At 46.3% G+C, this 21312-nt stretch overlaps 1 protein-coding gene across 4 annotated transcripts in view; it reads right to left on the reverse strand.

Annotated features, from left to right (window-relative positions):
- The window catches only part of LOC142472489 (uncharacterized), a 377773-nt gene that overhangs the window by 210377 nt on the left and 146084 nt on the right, over positions 1–21312 (reverse strand). For all 4 annotated transcript variants that reach the window (XM_075579536.1, XM_075579535.1, XM_075579537.1 and 1 more), the window contains one exon: positions 1542–1655. In XM_075579536.1, coding sequence (XP_075435651.1) covers positions 1542–1655 — 114 coding nt within the window. The remainder of the gene's footprint in view (positions 1–1541; positions 1656–21312) is intronic.

Here is a 21312-nt window from a genome sequence, read left to right on the forward strand (position 1 = left end):
GAGGGTGGCGGAAAACTGGTTACATTTGGAGGAGCTGCTGAGATACTCAACAGGATGGGCTTTAACAGTGAAAGCAAGCCAAAAGAAGTAATGAAAGGTACGCTTCAAACCAAATACAAAGAAGGATGGGGGGCCAAGTGTAGTTCCAGGGGACTCTTGTCTACCATAGCAAGGGACCACTTTCCCCGCCAGGGAGCTGCAGCCTATGCTACCCTAATGAGGTAATCTGTGCTGAAGCAATCTGCTATTGCTCTGGTTCGCGTCACCCTGAGGACTGATATGTGTAGGACACCTGGAAGGGGTGTTTTGGTTGCCTGGAGCCCAGAAACTTTGGAAAGGGACTACAGTGTCAGGGCCAGATGGGGTGGCATTAATGTATTGCTAGGTAGTGTCCAAGGGGGGAGGGAGGGGCTCCTTATGACTTTGGGGAAGTCACTTTATCTCCCTTAACGTCAGGCACCAAAAACATAGATTGTAAGCTCCATGGGGCAGGGACTGTGTCTTCAAAATGTCTCTTTAAAGCACTACGTAAAACTATAAAAGAACAAACGATTATTTTTATAGTGTTACTAACAGTAACATTATATACACACAGTACTAATGGGGTTGTGTGTTTGCCTTCCTCTGGATCAATAAGTAAGTATAGATATAGGATAAAGTATCTGTTGTCTAAATTTAGCATAGGTTGAACTTGATGGACCTATGTCTTTTTTCAACATCATCTACTATGTAACTATGTACTATACATATACACATGGTCGACTATGCTCTGTCAGTTTTAGCCAACCGAGACACTAAGGAGGAGCCCGCCACATGCTATTTGTGCAAATCCCGCCCCTTCTGCACATGCGCCTGACTGAGAGGCCGGGATCAGGGAGTGGGACACCCGGCAGAGCCGCACACAAGCTTCCAGGCAGGTGAGTGAGTGCCGTGAGGCAAGGACCAGGGACACGCTGAGGGGAGGGAAGCTAAAAAGGTACCCAGGGAGCAGAAAGCCTGCCCGCTAGAGAAACACTACAAATCTCAGGGGTCGCCGGGCGCTTCTGCACGCTGCGACCGCCGCTTCAGCGCATGTATGCTGCGACGCACTCTTCTGCGCACCATAGAATACGTCACTTCAATTACACATTTTCGTTCCATCACAGACATTTTTCCTTATGATAATTTACAAGGCAAAGAAGTTTCCCTTCAAAAACAAAACATTTAACATGCTATCACTATACAGAAATACTGTATACTGATGCATAAGGAAAAGGGATAAGTAATTGATTGTACTTTTATTATTAACCCATGAGTGAGGAGTGTTTTTACCCCTGAGTGCAGAAAACATGTTGGAGCTTATGGTGCTACCAATGTTGAAACCTAAATAATGATAATAATACTTTCAATATAACATTAGACAAATCATGTGTGTTTGTTTTTTACAGTACTAGAACATGTACAGTAGCTTATAATTGTATCCAGGCTTTACTGTTATTTTCCTCAGAATTTTAGACATTTCGGTCCATTTTTAGGACAAATGAGGATATAAAGTTACTTACCACCAACAGGAAATGAATCTATTTCACTCTTTATTGAGGTCAGATAATCCTCAGTGTTCAATTCTTCTTTCTCTGACTTAATCTCTAACCGCTCCGGTACAACCGCTGGAAAACCTGACAATAAGAAAAGGAAAATCCGTCATGTAAAGCTGGGAGTTGGGGCTCTTATTGTGATTTCACCTTCTCTGATATTGGTCAAATAACATATCCGTCGTAAAGAAATGTTTTACTAGCCCTTCTGACAGAAATTGACAAATATAGTTGAAGATATACTACAACTTACCTGCTACTGGTTCTATAAAAACATAAAATTAATTCATTTGGGTATTTGACTCATGTTACCTATGGCAGGCCTGTGAGCACGTGACCTGTATATGGGACAATGGATAATACACAGTTATCTAGCCAATTCACTTTTCTCCACACATGGACCCTCAAAACGAATAATATCTCCCTTCAATCCATCCCAATGTACCACCTGCATGAAGGGTACATTTGTGAGCAAGTGACATATGGTTTAACCCACTGATTCATATGTAACCCCATTTTAAAGAGAGCGACCCAATTCACTTTTATCGTTTCCCCTGTTTTAAAGCACCACCCCAACCTGTCTGTATTATTGATCTCTGGTATGTTTAGAATAGCAAAAGTTGATTTGTTAATTGTGTGCCGTTAATTGCCCAGCTTGTAACAGTTAGTTTTATTGGGGGGGAGGGTCATGTGACTGTTTAGATGTATACATCTGATACCAGTGTAGCCAGGTCCCCCTCTTACCACTGGGCTGCGTGAGGGGACGGCTGTGAGGTTGCGCGGTGCAGGGAACCAGTGAGCGGGTCGCCGGTGTCCACGATCTTGTTTATGCCGCGCATGCGCAGTAGGAGCCGCGCATGCGCAGAACACACTCAGTGTAGCAGCGGCCATTTTGGTACACTTTGCACATGCACAGTACAGTGCAAGCGACGGCCATTACATCCACAGCTCCGCAGGGGAACTACAAGTCCCAGCAGCCCCTGGGGCTGCACAAAACATGGCCCACAGCAGCCAATAGAGCTCCTAGAATCCCCCTGCACTAGACTGATACATTTGGCACGCTCAGCAGGACCATGCAGTCGGAAGAGGGACATGGATCTAGCAGGTAATGTCTCAGAGCCACTAGGTCTAGTATATTCCCCCTTAGGCCCAGACTCACAGTACCTTGTGATTGCTGCAGGGAAGGCCCCTTAGATAGGAACGCTTCCACATTTACTGTCTAGTGTCAGGGACACAGTGACGATGACGCACGGTGACTGCAGCCTGTGGTCTGGGACCAGCCCACCTTCGTTGTAAGAGATCCTGTACGGTGATATTAGCCACGCTGGAATGTACCCAACGCAGAAGTGGACGACGTGGCTGGATCGGCGGATCCCTGTTGCTAAGTTGGCCACACCGAGTACTGGAGTACTCGGCAGGTACCTCAACTAAGTGCAGCAACACTCCACGGGATAGCGCGATCTCCTACACTTTTGGGTGGGCCCTGACATTGGGGGAAAAGGACATCAGGGTATTGGTGTCAAGCACTCTATGTATTTTGGAGGACACTCATTGGTGGTATCAGGTTGGGACTTTGAGATATTGTGGCGTACAGGGTACTGTGTTCAGTAAAGGTTGTTATTACTGCACCGACACACTTTATTCGGGCAAATACCCAGTATGTACCTGGCAGATACCTGGAATGCGCCGCTCCTCACCTCTGACAAGCCCCGTTGCGTTTGCCTTCCCAGCCTGGGTTCATGCCTGGCTGACGGGCGGCTGATCTGTTAAATGATAATGATTAGGATTTAATAGGCTGCAATGCTTCGCGTGTCTACCAGATGGCATAAATTCATGAATTGTAATGCAGTATATATATATATATACTGTGCAGTATTGCAGCCAGCGGGAATAAAATGCTTCAATCCCTGCTTGGAAAATACCTCAATGCACTCGGGCAGAAAACAGTCACAAACCTCAATACACCCGGGTATACCCGAATTCGTGGGACTAGCCGAGCTCGAATAAAGTGTGTCGCCAGTGTATATACATGCCTGTGTGTATTATTATTCCTGTAAGGGGCCTATCCCACCACGTTTCGATCCCTTACAGGTGGAGGCGATGCACTGAAGCAAATCAGAATCACCCCAGACTCCCAGGGGTGGAGGCTCAGGCCTCCTGGTTGCTGACAGGTAATAGCAGCATTGGTAGTTCCTTCCCTGGTACGGGGGAACAAGGGCTACACCAGTTTAAGGCTAGCATTAGCATTTTAAATGCTGCATCTTAAAGTGACCATCTTTAAGAGAAAATATATAGTTGGACCAGTTTGACTAGAGGTGGACTAGGGACTGCATTTTTCTGCAAACTCTTCTACACAAGGAAACAAATGGTGAGCTTATCTGACCACAACAATTATCCCTTGCTTGTTAGCAAGCACTTTTAACCCCCCCCCTGTACACTTTATTTACTGCAGCCTTTCCCAACACTTGACTGCACACAACTCTCTCATCCCCCCACCTCCCCTTATAAATCCCTCTACAAATCCTAGCATTGCAAATACAGCAAAACACAAAGGCATACCTATGTGGTTTACTCTGCACACACTCACTTGGCTCACAACTGTTTCATGCAATGTTACCTACCTCTGATGATTAACATGCTAGTTATCTAGACTCTGTTCTTTCTTGTGGCCTCATGGAAATGTTACTCTCTCTATCCACTACAAACTTGTCCCTCCTGACCCACACCCAATATCATCATACACTCTGGATTACTCAAAAGCCTTCCACTATCTACTAAATGTTGATGGAGAACTCTGAAAACCAGCACACCAACCACCGCTTTATCATTTATCAAGGGTATGATAAAGTGCACTCGCACGAAACGCATAAGAGGGGTTACACCCTCCGCTTTTAAATGCGGCTACAATAAATATTTTTTCATTATCCAAGACCTGTTGCTCTGGTGCTGTACGCTGATCCTCTTTTTCTTTTGGAATTCTCTGGACCTTGATGCAGTTGCATGCCGGAAGATTCTCGTGGTGAAGTTATGTGAGTAACCCATTGCTTTTACCTACTGCATGACTGGAGGGGCTATCCCAATGAGGAAAAGGGGGGGGGGGAGGAATCATTTTGTATCCCACTCCCTACCTTCAGGGAAATTTGCCCCCATCATTAGCTTTGGCTTCTCTGGACAAGTGTAGAGGGAGAAAGGGGGTGGCCCGGTATTAAAGGGGTTGCACCCCATTTGGCCATCCCCTGACCTCACCAGGGAGACAAGGGGTTAACTGGGCTGAGGTCCAGACATGTGATTTAACTCTTGTTATGACATGAAAATGTGTATTCCCCTGTTCCCATGCTTTATTGTAATATCTGGTTTAATCAGTGTCTGCATCACACACACACTAGGATCCATCCGGGAGCACAAGGGTTAATAGTTATTTAGTGATTATAGCCCTTTGTGTAATTTTCCTGCCTTTTCAGGCACCATTTTGCAGGGTCCCATAGGCCGCCATTGGGGCTCCATGTGTTTCAATGGCGAATCTTGCTGTTTGGGTCCTGTTTCCTGTGAAGACCAGCAGAGGGCGTCCGAGAGGAGGATCGGCGGTTTCCCATTGTAAGTCAATGGGCCCATTGACTTCAATGGAGAATCATCGAAGGAGCTTTCCAGGAACGAGTTGGCTGCCGTCCAAACCGCAAAACGGATACATTTTCAATAAGAGAGCTTTGATCACTTAGCAGTCAAGTTCAACGACAAGTGGCGTGGGAATAAACAGTTCTAGAGCACCTAGAAATAAAATTATTTTTGCCCCTAGTTCCTAGACCTCCCCCCACTCGACCACAACCGGGTCCCCAAATCCTGGACCCCCGATAAGGGTCGAACCGAGAAGAGCGGGTCGCGCCATAGGTTCCAATGGCGGCGGCAGAAACAGCGCAAGAAAACGGCTAAGTGTCAAAAGCTGAAATTTGGGAATCCATAGCTCCGGTTCCGGAGGGTCCAGAGGATCAGGGTTTGGGGTACCTGTAGTCACTGCTCCGGCATCGCTTCAGAACCATCCTTGACCCTCTTGGACCAACCCGACGGAGTATGGACCCATTGAAAGTTCGGGACTTTTCCCATAGACTCCAATGGCGGCCAATCTCCATTGACCGGCTCTGGCGGAAAACCCCCATTGACTTAAACGGCGGCGCAGCCCCGTTGAAAGTCTATGGCGGCGGATTCCCATAGCCGCCAACGGCGGCAGTTTGCTATTGAAAGTCTATGGCGGCGGAGTCCGTTGTTTTCAATGGGGATTTAGTGAAAAACCGTGATTTAATTTACAGCGGAGTTTTTTGTATTAAAACAGGAAACGGTTTAAGGTGTATTTGTGTAACTCCGGTTCCGAAGGTCGTAGCAAGTCGCAAGTTGGACCATAGGGTGTCCCAGTTCCGGCATTGAGAACTGGGAAGTTTGGACCTGCTGGACCCAATGGAACCGGATATTTTAATATGTTTGTGTTTTATCCTTCATACTGTGTCCCAAAGCAGGGATAAAACCCAGAGGAAATTCCTTTGCATACCAGGGTAGCATATGGCCAGAGAGGCGACCCAATGTCTAGGACTTAAGTATTGTTCAAAGGATTTTGTCACCTCCACTGTTTACATGAGGGCGGAGATTACTCAAACCAGAGTAGTCTTTAAGTGTCCCATTTAACACCTTACAACAAAGAATATCCTGCCCAGAATCCAATCTGGTAGACTAGCTGGCATTCCTGATGCAGATGAGGAGCTACAGAAATGAGACCCCAGAGTTCTAATGCGCATGTACCAGCTAGCAGGGGGGCATGTATCAAAATGTGTTCCCACGTTAATGAGTGGCTAGAGGTAATTGAAGACCAATCACCTGTACTTAATGTTAAGGATAGGGTTACAAAAGGTTTATAAACTGTTGTCCACCCTTTATCCTTTGTCTTCTGATATCATCTGAATTGTTACCTGATTGCGAGAGAATTGCTATGCAACATACTTCTCATCCCCCATCCCCAAAGTAAGTGTACTTCTTGTCTGTTACTGTATTATTTCGTGTGTTCACCTATCCAAAGGAATAAATATACTTTATTATATCTAAGCCTCGTTCAGTTCAAACCCAGTATTTGGTGTAAATTACACCCTGTGATAAGCTATCGTCACAAACAGGATTATTGTTCATGGACACCACAAACTGTTTTCTTCTTTGATCTTTTTATTGCATAAAGGAAAAAATACATATGAGACGTAGCACTTGAGCCCCATTCACCCTTTTCACACATCTCATACTCAAATTTATATTTATACTGTTACTCTCTTTAGCAGGGGATATTGAACTTAACCCAGGCCTCCCTTTTCAACTCTGTCACATAACTCCTTCAAATTCCAAAAAGTTCTGTCATCCATATAAATATCTGGAGCCTGCTGCCCAAACTGGATGAACTAAGGGCATGGTGCTTTATGCATAAACCCAAAGCCATTATTCTCTCAGAAACATGGCTAACCCCTAAAACCCTTGATGCAAATATCGCCATTCAGGGATACTCCATTTCTAGGAAAGATAGGTCAAAGAGAGGAGGAACAGTGTTATTTTATATTGCAGACACCTTACAATTTATGATGCTAGATTGCCCCCCAAGCACACCCTCTTTTTAAATCCTGGTTGGGAAAATCTGCCTCCCCTTTTCTAAGCCTGTCTTGATTGCTGGCATCTAGCTCCCCCCTAAAGTCCCTGACTGATATCACTCACTTTCTTGGCTCAATTTCCTCTCTGAAGGTGAAGAATGTGCTGCTAGTTCTTGGGGATTTCAGCTACAATTGGTTCAACCCTAAAAACAACAAATCTCAGCAGAATCTGATCCTCTGGCATCCATCCTGTGTCAGGATCGGGGCTAAGCTCCGCCCCCCAGATACATCACGTGGCGTTATGGCGGACACACGCAAGGCTCCATCCGCGCGAATGCGCCGCACTGCCGGGAGGCAGAACTCTGGACTTCAAGCTCAGCTCCCGGGACGCAAAATTGGGGGACAGGTTCCGTGAAAACGCGGGTGGTGCGCGCGCTGCATGCTACCTGCATGCGCACGCCGCGCTGTAAGTGATAATGATAAGATCAATCTCAGTTGTTCCTCACCTGCCGCACATTTCGTTACATCCCATTAGTACAGTTCATGTGTAATGACCTCCCTCCCTGCAGTCATGCCTTTGGCTCTCATTCCTTCATATGCTCATTCAGCCCCATGGCATTTGGCTGAGCATAAACTTGTTTATGTATAGGTGCTAAAACTGCGAGCGGAATAAAACTTGCCAGGCCCTCATGCCGGAGAGGACTCTACATGGTGACCAAGTTTCAGCTCGCTGCGACCCGCCGAACCGGAGATACAATATTACATTTTTAAACGACATGTTTTACAAATTGCATTTCTCCGCCATTGAAGTCAATGGCAGAACCACACTGTAACAGTTACCCATACTCCGTTCGGTTGATCGGAGAGGGCTAGAAATTGCTATGCAATCATGCCGGAGCAGTGGCTGCATGGTGGCCACATCCCAGCCTTGTAGTCCTTACCGAACCGGAGATATGGGTTTTAGGTTTTCGCACTTGGTGTTTTAAAACCAAGCGGCTTCTCTCTGCCATTGCGGTCAATGGGGCGACCCTCGTGGCGGCTGCGACACTTTCTCATGGCCATTGCCCATCAGACCCTGTTGGGGTCGAGTAACGAGGTTCCCCTGAGCTAGGGGCAAAAAGAATTAGACCGCTACCTGCCCAAGGACCGGAGTTACAATTTTAATATGAATGAACTTGGCCGTGACCAAGTTCCCACGCCAATTCAGCGATCAAAAGCTCTTTTATTGAAATTGTATCCACTTTCGGAGATTGCGGTTGGGCCGGCAGCCAACTCATTCTTGGAGAGAGGACTCAAGGAATCCCCATTGAAAGGCATTACGCCATTCACTTCAATGGAGAAATTCCGCTCATCCTCTCGGGCGCCATCTGCTGGTCTTCTTTGATATCAGGCCAAAACCCTTGAAATCTCCATAGACTTGCATGGAGCGCCAATGGCGACCTATAGGACGGGCTGCAAACGGGGATTAAAAAGGCGGGGGATTAAAAAAGGCGGGAAGGGGAACAAAGTGCCATAAACATCTAAATACAAGTCACCCTTTCCCTCCCGACCTGATCCCAGGGTATGTGTTTGGTGCATTCACTGTAAGGGGAGAAATACATGTAACCAGGGGGAAACCCATTTTGCACTGAGGCAGGGGAATAAAAACACAAACAAACATTATAAGAGTTAACCCCTCGCCTCCCATACGATAGTGGGGGTGGCCATCTGGGGTGTAACCTCTTTATTACCGGGCCAACCCTCCCTCCATCGCTACACCTCCTCTTCCCTCACGGGAAGTGGGTCACCGGTGACACCGTTGGAGAACTCAAGTTCAGAGGGATTCTCTTGATGAGATAGTCCATCTGCGTTGCTGCGCTCACTACCCTTCTTGTGTTGGATAGTGAAGTCAAATTCTTGCAGTGCCAAGCTCCAACGTTAACAGCTTGGCATTCTCTCCAGAGGCTCTCTGCAGCCAACTCAGGGGGTTGTGGTGAGTAATGACCGTGAAAGAGCACCCATACACATAAGGTTGTAACTTCCTTAGTGCCCAAACAATTGCCAAGCACTCCTTTTCAATGGTAGCATATGCCACCTCTCTGGGAAGTAGCTTACGGCTGAGGTACACCACGAGGTGCTCTCTGCCGTCCTCCCCCACCTGGCTCAGCACAGCCCCAATACCAAAGTCTGAAGCATCAGTTTGGAATAGGAAATGTTTGGAATAGTCCAGGGCACCCAAGATGGGGGCACCGGCAAGGGCAGTCTTTAAATCCTGGAATGCAGTTTCACAGGCAGGAGACCAGGTAATAAGCACAGGCTGTCGCTTTCTGGTCAGGTCAGTCAGTGGTTTGGCCACGGCACTGTACTGTGGGACAAACTTCCTTTAGTACCATGAGGTGCCTAGGACTGCTTCCCTAATCCTGTCTAGCACCGCAGCTATATGTCCAAAATGGGATTCCCAGGAATTACTAAAGACAGCAATGTCATCTAGATAAGCCTTTGCATAACTCTGCATTCTTCCAGTAAGCGGTTGACCAGGCGTTGGAAGGTAGCCGGGGCATTCTTCATCCTGAATGGCATCACTAAGAATTCATAGAGACCACTCGGAGTGATGAATGCTGACTTCTCCCTAGCCTCCAGGGTCAGTGGGATCTGCCAATACCCCTTGCTCAGATCCATGGTGGTCAGATACCTTGCCCCCGCGAGTTCATCTAATGCCTATCCCATGCCCCGCATGGATGAGTTATCTGAGACCGTCCCAGCGTTGTGCAAGCGGTAGTCCACACAAAACCGGGTGATCTTGTCCTTCTTAGGAACTAGGACTACCGGACTAGCCCAAGGGCTCTGGGACGGAGTAATTACCCCAAGGGTCAGCATCTCCTCTATCTCCCTCTCTATACTCGTCTTGACCTCCGCTGACACTCTGTAAGCGTGCTTATTCAGAGGTCGCAGGTCTGTGAGGTGTGTTTTCCCTGGCATGTCAGTGAAGAGAGCCGTATACTTTTCTAGCATGGCCCCAGCCTCTAACTTCTGCCTAACACTCAACTGACCTATCTCCACTTGCTCTACAGTACCTCCCTGCCTAGGCTCCCCTAGTAGATCAGACAAAACATTGCTCGCCGGATCTTCCAGCGGTGGGCTACAAATGGCCATCACCGCTCCCATACTCAGAGCTCTGTATTCCTTTAACATATTAATATGATAGGTCTTATTTCGGTCTGGTTCTACCTGTACAACATAGTTGTACTCATTCATCTTTTGGAGAACCGGATATGGTCCCGACCAGGCAGCCATCAATTTGTTCTCCCGAGTGGGTTTAAGAACAAGCACCTGCTGACCTGGGATGAATTCTCTGCTACGGGCATTACGGTCATACCATTGCTTTTGTTTGGTCTGGTAGGTAAGGGAAACTCCCTTAATTGGATGCTCTAAAACAGTCCAGTGCAACCATTCATATTGGCATAACTTTACTATATAAGCACTTGGCACATGGTATACATCATCCTAATGAAGTGACATCAATGAAATTCAAAGTCCTTGCATAATAAAGGGAACAGCCATAACACAGCAACCACAGTAATTAAGGTGAGGGTGGGAGGAGGGAAAAGCCGTCTAACCTGTCCGGTGAGTGTGTAGCTCTACCCGGCGGTCCCGCAGTGGGTGGGCTAAGTATAACCTCCTGGAACCCCGACTTGAAGGATTAGTCTGTACTCACTTCTTTCTTCATCTGTGTTTGTATACCGCTGTGTATCCCTTGCTGGAGGACTGGATGGCCCATGTGCCGTCACGTGCCTCGGACCCACGTAGAAGTAGAAGGAGAAAGGAATTTGGACGAGCACTGCTGTGAATGAAGGCTGGAGGCAGGGTGCAGCAAAAAAATAATAACTTTATTCAGGCATACAAGCCCAGGTAAAAGCACACGAGGAGGATCCTCTGACGCGTTTCGTCCTTATGGGACTTTGAAAAAGTCCCATAAGGACGAAAAGCGTCAGAGGATCCTCCTCGTGTGCTTTTACCTGGGCTTGTATGCCTGAATAAAGTTATTATTTTTTTCCTGCACCCTGCCTCCAGCCTTCATTCACAGCAGTGCTCGTCCAAATTCCTTTCTCCTTTTGTTTGGTCTGAGCGGCCCTGAGATGGTCCTGGGCCACCCCCATGAGCATCTCTAACCGGTCTCAGAGATCTAATACATACTGGATCACAGAAGCATCAGTATCAGTAGCTTCCCCCTCCCACCCCTCCCGGAATAGGTCCAGAGGTCCCAGTACCCTGCGGCCATATAGTAGCTCGAAGGGAGAAAAGCCTGTAGATTCTTGCGGTACCGCTCGGTATGCAAACAGCAAGTGCTGCAGGTGAATCTCCCAGTCTTTCCCCTCCGCCTCTATAAAGGTCCAAAGCATTTGCTTCAGGGTACCGTTAAACCTCTCACATAATCCGTTTGTCTGGGGATGGTAAGGGGTAGTGCGCCGGTGCTGTACACCGCAGGCATCCCAGAGACACAAATCGTTCACTCATGAACTGCAACCCTTGATCGGTTAGGATCTCACTAGGGAAACCTACCCTAGCAAAAATGTTCAGTAGCGCCACCACTACTGTCCTGGTGTCAATGGTGCCAAGCGCTACCGCCTCAGGGTACCGGGTGGCAAAATCCACCACCGTGAGGTTTTAGCGCTTCCCTGACCTACTAGGAATCATAAGGGGCCCTACAATATCCATGGCTAATACACAAAAGACACAGCGCACAACGCTCATAGTGCATTAAAAATTATATTAAAACAACCATTCAATAAGGTAAGTATTGTGTGTACATTAAAGAAAATTTAAACAAGCATGTCAGCGGTTATGTTACCCGTGCACCACACAGAACGCCAGATCAGATGTCGTCAGTGGTATTGGAAGCAGTTCCTCGATTTCCCGGTTCCAAGTGGGTGTGTACAGAGTCCTTAGAGTCCCAACTCACATAGGTAGAGTTTAATATCCATGGCTACCTTCTGGAAGGTTTCCCCTATTACCTACCCGCTGGCAGGCGTCACAGGAGCGGCAAAACGTGCCCACATCCCAGGACGCCACCAGCCAGTAGTAACGCTGCAATAGCCGGGCTCTCATCTTTGTGACCCCCTCATGTCCCGCTAACAGAATAGAGTGGGCTACCTGCAACAGTTGCTGTCTGTACCCCTGGGGCACTACTAGCTGTCGCCTACCAGTCATTCCCTCTTCTACCCCCGGGATCCCCGCTTCTCTATACAGGAGTCCCCGGTGCCATAGGTATTGATCAGCGCCCTCCCCTGCCTGAGACTCGGACGCCCAAAGTCTCATACCGGCCAGGCTGGGGTCTGATCACACTGCCTCCCTAAACTGGGTCCCTACTTCTGGCCACCCCCTGGTCATATCTATGTCGGGGGAACGGGGTACTGTAAGGGGAAACAGTAAGTCGGTCTGCGTCTGCGACTGAGCCAGGCTTACCTCCCCGGTCTCCTCAGAGACTTACGCTAACGTTGGTTCTGATTGCAGGGGGACTGGAGCCGCCGCCGCTTGGCTCCGGGTGACTGCCGCAACAGCAGTGGGTCTTGGTACCCGATCGTAGGTGCAGGTCATCGGACCCAGATCGTTGCCGAGGAGCACCTCCGCATCCAAACCAGGTAAAACCCCCACCTCCCGCACACCCTGTCCCTCCCCCCAATCCAAAAAGATTCGGGCAATCTGTAGAAATCGTGACTCTCTGTCCGCCACTGTGATCTGCATCCCGGGTCCCGGGAGCAATTCCTCTGGTCGTACCATATCAGGTCGTACCAGGGTTACCGCAGCATCTGAATCCAGCAAGCCGACTGCTTACCAGTCACCGAGTGTGACCGTGGTGAGGTGTCTGCTGCGGCCATCCTTCTGCCGCAGCTCCGCTGGTGCACAGGGATGTCCGCCGCTCCTGGCTGTCGGCACCGAGGAAACCAGGACAGGCTCTCCATGGGACGTCCCGCTGGGGGTTGTTTTCAGGACTGGGCTGGGATCCTTGGTGGAGGCCACCGTACTCGAGCTACCAGCCTCGCTGCTGGGGTATGCTGTCAGTCAATCTCTTTCGAGATGATTCTCATCTGTAACATCTCCTGCGTCAGGAATCTTCACTTTGGACCTCCAAGGGTAGTGTAGAAACAAATGTTCCCAATATTTAACCCTCCACAATGTCAAAGAGGCAATGGAATGGATTGCCACAAATAATACAAAGTTGCATCCAATTAAACCACAACCACAATTGGAACAGACTAGTATCTCGATACACAAGCCGTTCGTGGCAACGTAGTGATGTACTGTAATACATCTCAACAAACGCTATGTGGCACGTGCCTCTCTTCTCTTTTTTCTGTTAGATTCATTCCGGATGTGGTTCATCCTTTGAGAGGATGTGGAGAAGTCACGGCTTTGGATTCATATTGATTTTATTCACATATTTTTTCACGGACATTTATGTGGACTTTTGATTTGGTTCAATGTGATTATATTCTCATTCATATATAGATGTGTATTGTTTTAACATTTAATTTTTTATTTAGTTAGACACTCACTTCTGTTTTATTTTTATAATTCGTCTAATATCTTCAGCTTATATGGCTATATATACACACATACATACATATAGTCAATAAAGAATATCACTTGTGAGCACATTCACATGTCTTAGACAGGTCTGCAACCCTGCCTTTCAACCATTATCACCTCGCATACAGTGCTACCACTGCAGCAAGGGATTCTGGGAAATGACATGAAACATGTCTGAGTGGTTTGTACTTGGTTTGCTAGTCCCATGCTGTGTTTAAAATCTGTGTGAACGGTGACAAAGTTGAGACATTAGGGGGTCTGACGTAAACAGCATTAGGATCTAAGAAGCCATTTTGTTTGACTATTTTAGTCCGCCATTTTGTGTTGTCTTTGTAAGTTTTTAGGTCATCTTTCTATGTGAGGAAATCTGTGTGAACGAACATGAGAAACAGAGAATGGAATGTTTTCGCTGCTAGCTGATGCTTATTGAATTTCCTCATCCAATCAGCTCCAAATGAAAGTGTAAACAGGCAAGAAATTATGAGAAGCCTTGTTAGCAGTCTAAAATAAGCTCAGATTCTTACAGTGAACTTGTTTCTCATACTCATATGCCAGGTGGCAGAACAGAAACATCACATTTAACCCCATAATGATTTTTTAACTTACGTACATTTATCCAGTATTATTATATATTACACAATTACATCAGTTTTAGTATGCTATGTATTACAAAATGATGTCATATTTAGTGACACCCATGCCCCCCATAAAGGGGTGGAGCTTTAGTTTTTAGGGTATAAATCTATCTCATACCGTATTATCTGGGAGAGAGCTTTTTGTTTTGAAGCCGTCTCTACTGTGTGCACTCTGAATAAACTAATTTGATAACTAAAATGTTTTTTGTAACATTTTTACAACTTTAACAGATGGTAACAGAGGATGGTTTCCAATATCTCGGATGCAGAGCACCTGGACAAGCCACTCCTCGGTCACTCAAACCTGAGCGCTCAGAAGAATCAAGGTAAAAGGCACCTTTGGAGGAAAGCCTGAGTTTAAAATTGATTTGAGTGATGTGTAGAGAGATGGCCCTTAATGGTGTCTTCTCTGAGTGACGGAAAACCTGTATCAAGTGAGTTTATTATTCTCTGTCCCTGTATTCATTTTAAAGTATAAGAGTTGTTAGGGGCTAAAGTGAGAGTCCCGTTAAAAGCTTTGGTGTTTTGGTGAAGAGAGGGAGTGTTTGTATGCTTAAGGGATTGTTTTCAGACCGTCCTGGGTTGTGATATATTTTTGTTGTCTGAGCAGGACGGGTCCCTGATTGTATATTTGCTCTGTCTTGTCATTAACATACCAAGTGAGTTTATTCATGGATATCTGTTTAGAAGGTTTGATCTGTATCTCTCTGTATCCATGTTATAAAAGTATAAGTTTATCAGGACTGGGTTGGACCCGCTGAAGTAATTCAAGTTTGATCTTTGGTATAGTTATGGTGAGAATATATAATTGGGGAACAGTCTCGTGACAGGTCCTTATTTGCATATTTACACTATTCAGAATAATAACATGCCAAAAGAGTTGTACGTAATCAGCGTGCGCTGATTATTGTAATGCTAAATTGTACATTATCAATCAAATTTGATTATTGTATCAGGAGTATTGTACAGATCAATTAAAATGAATTATTGTATCAGGAGTATTGTACAGGTCAATTAAATTTGATTATTGTATCAGGAGTATTGTACAGGTCAATTAAATTTGATTATTGTATCAGGAGTATTGTACAGGTCAATTAAATTTGATTATTGTAACAGGGAAATAATGGGAAACTAAAAATTCTGAAAAGATTGTGTGTCTGCAGACAAAAATAATAAAGAATGAATACAGAGAACGAAAAGAGACAATATAAATATATTTTGTTGGCCAGTGAATGGTACTGTTTGTACTATTATCAACAATTTGTGCAGATGTTTAAATGAAAGAGGGGTCTTTTTCAGTGGGATTGAGTGCCGCCTCGTGTGTTTTAGGATCCCACAGGGAAACAAAAATGTATTAGTGAGCAACAATCGGGCAATGGCTCTAAAATGTTTTTAACACTTTTTTTCTTCATTTTAGAGCCATTGCCCGATTGTTGCTCACTAATACATTTTTGTTTGTTTAATAAAGTTCATTTTGTTGTCAATGGTTGCCCGTAGCAACGTGTTTGTGGCTGTGACCCATGCAGCCATTTGACTCCTCCCCGCTTCCTCTGGATTGGCCAAAATCTCCAATTGATGAGCCTATCAGTTGGAGGCGTGTGGTATTTAAGTTCTGCATCGATTTCAGACCAATTATTCCCTGATGAAGAGACCGTTAAGGTTTCAAAACGCGTTGGATAAAGTATTTTATTGTTCTATGAACTCTGGACTCTGCACTACACCGCTGCGGGCTCACACGGTGTCTGGGAAGACCGCGACGCGCTGTCGCTCCTGAGTGACGTCACGAACCCGGAAGGCCGGACAAGCGGGCTGAACAGCGTGTGCTGTGTGGTTGCAGAGATTGCCTGGCTTGAGGACACTGCCTGCATTACGAGCTTTGCTGGACTGCATCCGATCGTGCTGGAAACGATCCAGGACACAGTCTGAGATCGAGTGACCGTGACAGGAGGACCGGTGTGTGTTTACACTGAAGACATCTTCACTGCCGTTCCGATTGGTGCATGGGTAACACTAACCCGTGACATGCTTGTTTATTTCTGTTTTAATGTACGCCTAATACTTACCTTATTTGTGGGTTCACATTATAATTTTTAATGCACTATGAGCGTTGTGCAATGTGTTTTTTGTGTATTCTGTTCTCATTAGGGGGTGTTTGAGCCATCCCTGGTGCCATAGCTGCAGACATCTCTATTCGAAGTTTATCAGGTCACCTTGTTATTTACATTTATATCACTAATCACTATTTCACGTCCATATTGGTTGTAGTTGCGCACTTATTCTTCACCTTTGTTCACTTTCCCTTAGGGATATGGCCTGCAGAAAGGATCGAGTTGATTATGGAAGCAATTGGTTTCGCAATGGCTGAGGCCCAAAGTCTTAGGAACTTAGATTGTAGTACAGTCAAGTCCACATTAGCTGCTTAGTTTTAAATATGAGGAGCGTTAATAGGGGATACCTCTGTCTATATGCGGATGTTAAGACAGTAGTAAACACATTGATACAAGAATTTATTCCTAGGTGTAAATTATCTCCCTATGGGACACTTATGGGATGACTTATGGCTATCAGTAGTTCAAAGGAACAAATTAAGGACCATGTTATTGGTAATAAAACAATAAGTATTGTATGCAACTACTATATTTTTGAGTCTCTCTAGGCATAAGGTATGATAAAAGTGCACCTATGCGAGACGGAGTTAAAGGTCAAGTAGTTCCTACGCAAGCACACTTCATCCCAGATGAAAAGACCATTTCAAATACTTCTCACCACTAATACTGCAATTAAAAAGTGTCCGAGATTTCTTCTTGGATTCACGTAACTCACGTAAGGCTCATCCCAGCTCCACCAAAGACCAAAGTCACCTACTGCTGCGGCACAGTTTATTCGAGCATTTGCCCGTTCTGTGCCGCAGCAGTAGCCTGGCGCGCGCCCGAGTGTGACGGGCGCACGCCGAAGCAGCGGAAGAGCGCCCTCCGATCGGGGCGCTCTCCCTACCGCTGCCGGGTCCGCCGGGTCCCCCGGAACCCCCTGCCGCTGTCCCGCGATCGCGGGACACCAGGGCTCCCTCGGGGAGCCCCTGGACACGCGTGCAGGGGGCGCACGCTCCCGATGACGCGTGACCGCGCGTCTATGACGCGCGGCATGCCGAGGGGCGGCCACTAGCAAGCCGGGAGATTTCCCGGCTTGCGGTACCGACCACACTTCAATAAAGTGTGTCGGTAGTGTAAAGCACAGCCGCATCAAGTTAACGTTTTGATGGGTAATATTAAATACCCTGACCGTTAACCTACGAGGAAAATAAGATACCAGGCTGAGGCCTGGTCTTATCAGAACATTTCATTTTTTATCAAAGACTCAATATTGTTATTCTTTTAGAGTGCGTTTACGTTAGAATTTTAAGATGTATGCACCATTGGGTCTGCGAAGGTATAACCCACAGAGAGATTACAAGATTGTCATGGAAAGGCATTGCGGAGCCTTGTCAGCAATACTCATCTGCCTGTGTTCCTTATACATCGCAGATATCTATCACCATGGTCAATGTAACACTACACTAAGCACCATCGCACCCACAAACATCACAAAGTCCATGGGTTCCCTGGAAGTGAGGCTTGTGAATGCTCTTGTATGTGTTTTGGCAGTACTCATCACTCTCTATGTATGTGTCATGTGCAGCAAAACTTTGATCCAGAAGTGTGTTGCACCTCTACTGAGAGGAGGGGGTCATCCAGGGGTGTGTGTGAGTCACAAGGAAAGGATCACAAGTCAGCCATTTTTTGATCCTCGCAGACATTTTTTGTTCTGATTTTCTGAGTGAATGATGTATATGATGCGTGCAGGGGTGATGATCATGCATTCACTTCCACAGATACCAACCCCCCCTCAATTCTCAGTAATAGAATTTTGTGCTAGTTCTCAAAATATATTATGGTAGAGATAGCTGCCATTTTCTTTAGCTAGCAGCAGAAAGGTCACTTGCTTAAAATAAGGGTTTTAGCATTTTTTTGTATCCATTTTACACACAAGCAACACCAATCATTTATAGGTCAAGTGCCTCCAACAACCAGAAACAAGAGAAAAACACCAAATATTTCAGGACTGAAAAATAGTTTATGGAAAGAACAATTTTGGGTTAGTTTAGTTCCAAATGTAAGAGTTGAGTTACTATATGACAGGCTTAATACATTAACAGATGTCTTAGATGATGTCCTCAATCACAACACTACAGCTATTGCATCACTAAAGCAAGAACCGGTTCAGATCAGGCTTATGGTCTTACAAAACAGAATGTTTGATGTTTATGTCACGTTTGTCAAAGGTATGATCCACAAATGTGCTACCCCCTCTGCAGACATGATGCCATTGTTTGCAGGTCCAATTTACAGCAGTCGCTTGAAGAAAGAAGATGCCAAGTACAGTGTTCTAACTCTGGAAAATAAATTGGCCGCAACGCCATACGAGACTATGGGCTCTATGCAGTAAGTGGCGAAAAAGTGCAATGGCCAAGCTTACCGATTTGCCATGATGTTGGCGATTTTCCCTCTCCGTATGCAGTAAGTGCCGAATCCCTTCAAAATGAAGTCGAAAACATTTCCGCCCACTCTCACGATGATTTGCCGATCACACACAGGTGTATCGGCGTGCATGGCGGGGTGCTGTTAGGTTCGCCAATCAAACTTCTTGCTGAATCAGGCGAAGCAAGCATGTATTGGATTGCGCGGCATATTTAAAGGCAACGTGTACTGTTAATCATTCTCTGTGTTGTTGGGAGTGAAAGAGAGAGAGACGCACAGAGCAGGGCGATTTAATATTTGCATATTGACTGAGAGACTTGTTGTGTATTGTGAGAGCTTTGTCCTTTGTTGTTTTGTTTACATCTTTGTCTTGTTTTGTATGTGTAAGTGTTTAGTGTGATTGGCTTTACATTTGTTTTCTGTTCTTTGTGAGTGCAAAAGGTATGGCCGCAAGGCGTGGGAAGAGTGATGCTGGTGTGAGTGGTACTGCTAGACGTGCTAGTACGCATCGGAGTGAACGTACTGTTCAGGGGAGTGATGTTGCTGGGAGTGCGAGTGCTGTTGCTGGGAGTGCGAGTGCTGTTGCTGGGAGTGCGAGTGCTGTTGATGTGAGTGTGAGTGCTGCTGGTGGCTCAGTTGCTGATGGGGTGTCTGGTGGTGGCGTGCTTGCTGGTGGGCAGCTTTTGGAGTCTCTTCCATTGGAAGAAGGAGAGTCCAGTCAGCACCAGCCAAGCTCTGAGCCTAAACCTGCTCGGAAGAAACGTGTGGAGCAGCCACGTAATCCTCGCTTCAATGACAACGAAAACACAGCTCTTGTCACTGGGATTTTGGAGCACTATGACAGTCTGTTTGGCCATTTAGTATGTAAGTGTACCTTTGCATTCATTATTCAAATACATGTTATCGTAGGTCATGTGAGGTGTCATAATATGCAAATATGGGTCCATAATGTCTAGCAATTTAACTTTTGTTGTAAACACATATTTTAATCATGCTTTACAACGACAAGAACACTCAATTGTTCAATTTGTGCAAACTTCATACAATATTAATGCAAGCTTCATTACATGTCTATGTTTACAAGTGAATGCTCATGGGCTACACATATTACACCTAAACAAGCATGTTTGGTATCTCTTGGAACAGCTAGCATTGTAGGAAATGGTTCGTTGTATTAGTAAGAATTAACGTCATATATTTTTTATGTATTTCAAGCGCGGACAAGTTCAGCATCCAAAACAGAAAAGTGGAAACAAATACTACTTGGTGTGAATGCGTGTAGGAATCGTGTCAGGGACCGGAATAATTGTCGCAAGAGATTTGACGATATTAGGGCAAAATTAAAAAAAAAAATACAACAACGCTTGCATGCTTCTGGCACTGGAGGTGGCCCGCTAGCACAACGTCTCATCTTAACTCCATTGGAGGAGCAGCTTCGGTAAAAATTACTTCCCGTCGTCGTTGAGGGTTTGGCCGGTGACAGAGATATTGGAATTTATTCGTCAGAATTTCCACCAGGTGAGAAATGTTACTGTACTAGGCGTGTCGTAGGTTACAGTTATTTTCTATATTTCCGCTGCTATTTATACTTTCTTCCCAATAGAACCATACCTACATCTTTATATGTATATATGTCTCTCTCTCTATATATATATCTATCAATATATATTTGTATTTCATTGTCCTACTACAATCACTAAATAATATATAACGTGGCACTGCATGCTCATTTGCATGTCATCTTCCACAATCCTTTGCTGCAGTGGAAGCAATTTATGCTGGCAGAATATGGGGAACAACAGGGTTGCACACGTCTAAGACATAAAAATGAGCAAACATTAATATGTACTGTTGTAGTACATCTACTATATATTTGTGAAAGCACTGTATGTTTGTCTGCATGGCCTGTGTCCCTCAGGCCAATGAGATTGGTCCCTTGGCCCGCCCGCCTGCCCCCGCACACCTCTCATTGGCCTGAGGCGGAGTGACGGGCCAAAGGTCCAAAACACACACAAACACCCCCCCCCCCAAAGCTCACACACTGGCGCCGCTACAGTCAAGAGCGCTCGGGACACAGCGGGGGAGCGGCCACAACACGCTGCCTCCCGCCTCACATGCACGTGGGAGCACTCGGACGGGTGAGTGATCGAGCAGGCGGACGGGTACTGCGGTTGCCACGCCTGCCTCATAGCCCCCACGCCGCCGTCCTACCCCCATCCAACAGTTGCGGCTGCCACGGCCACCTCACCGTGCCTCACAGGCCCCGCGCTGCTGTCCTTCCCCCTCCCAACAGCTGCGGCTGCCACGGCCACCTCACCGTACCTCACAGGCCCGCGCTGCTGTCCTTCCCCCTTCCTACAGCTGCGGCTGCCACGGCCACCTCACAGTGCCTCACAGGCCCCTTGCTGCTGTCCTT

This window comes from Ascaphus truei, chromosome 22, assembly GCF_040206685.1.
Source record: "Ascaphus truei isolate aAscTru1 chromosome 22, aAscTru1.hap1, whole genome shotgun sequence".
Classification (NCBI taxonomy): Eukaryota; Metazoa; Chordata; class Amphibia; order Anura; family Ascaphidae; genus Ascaphus; species Ascaphus truei.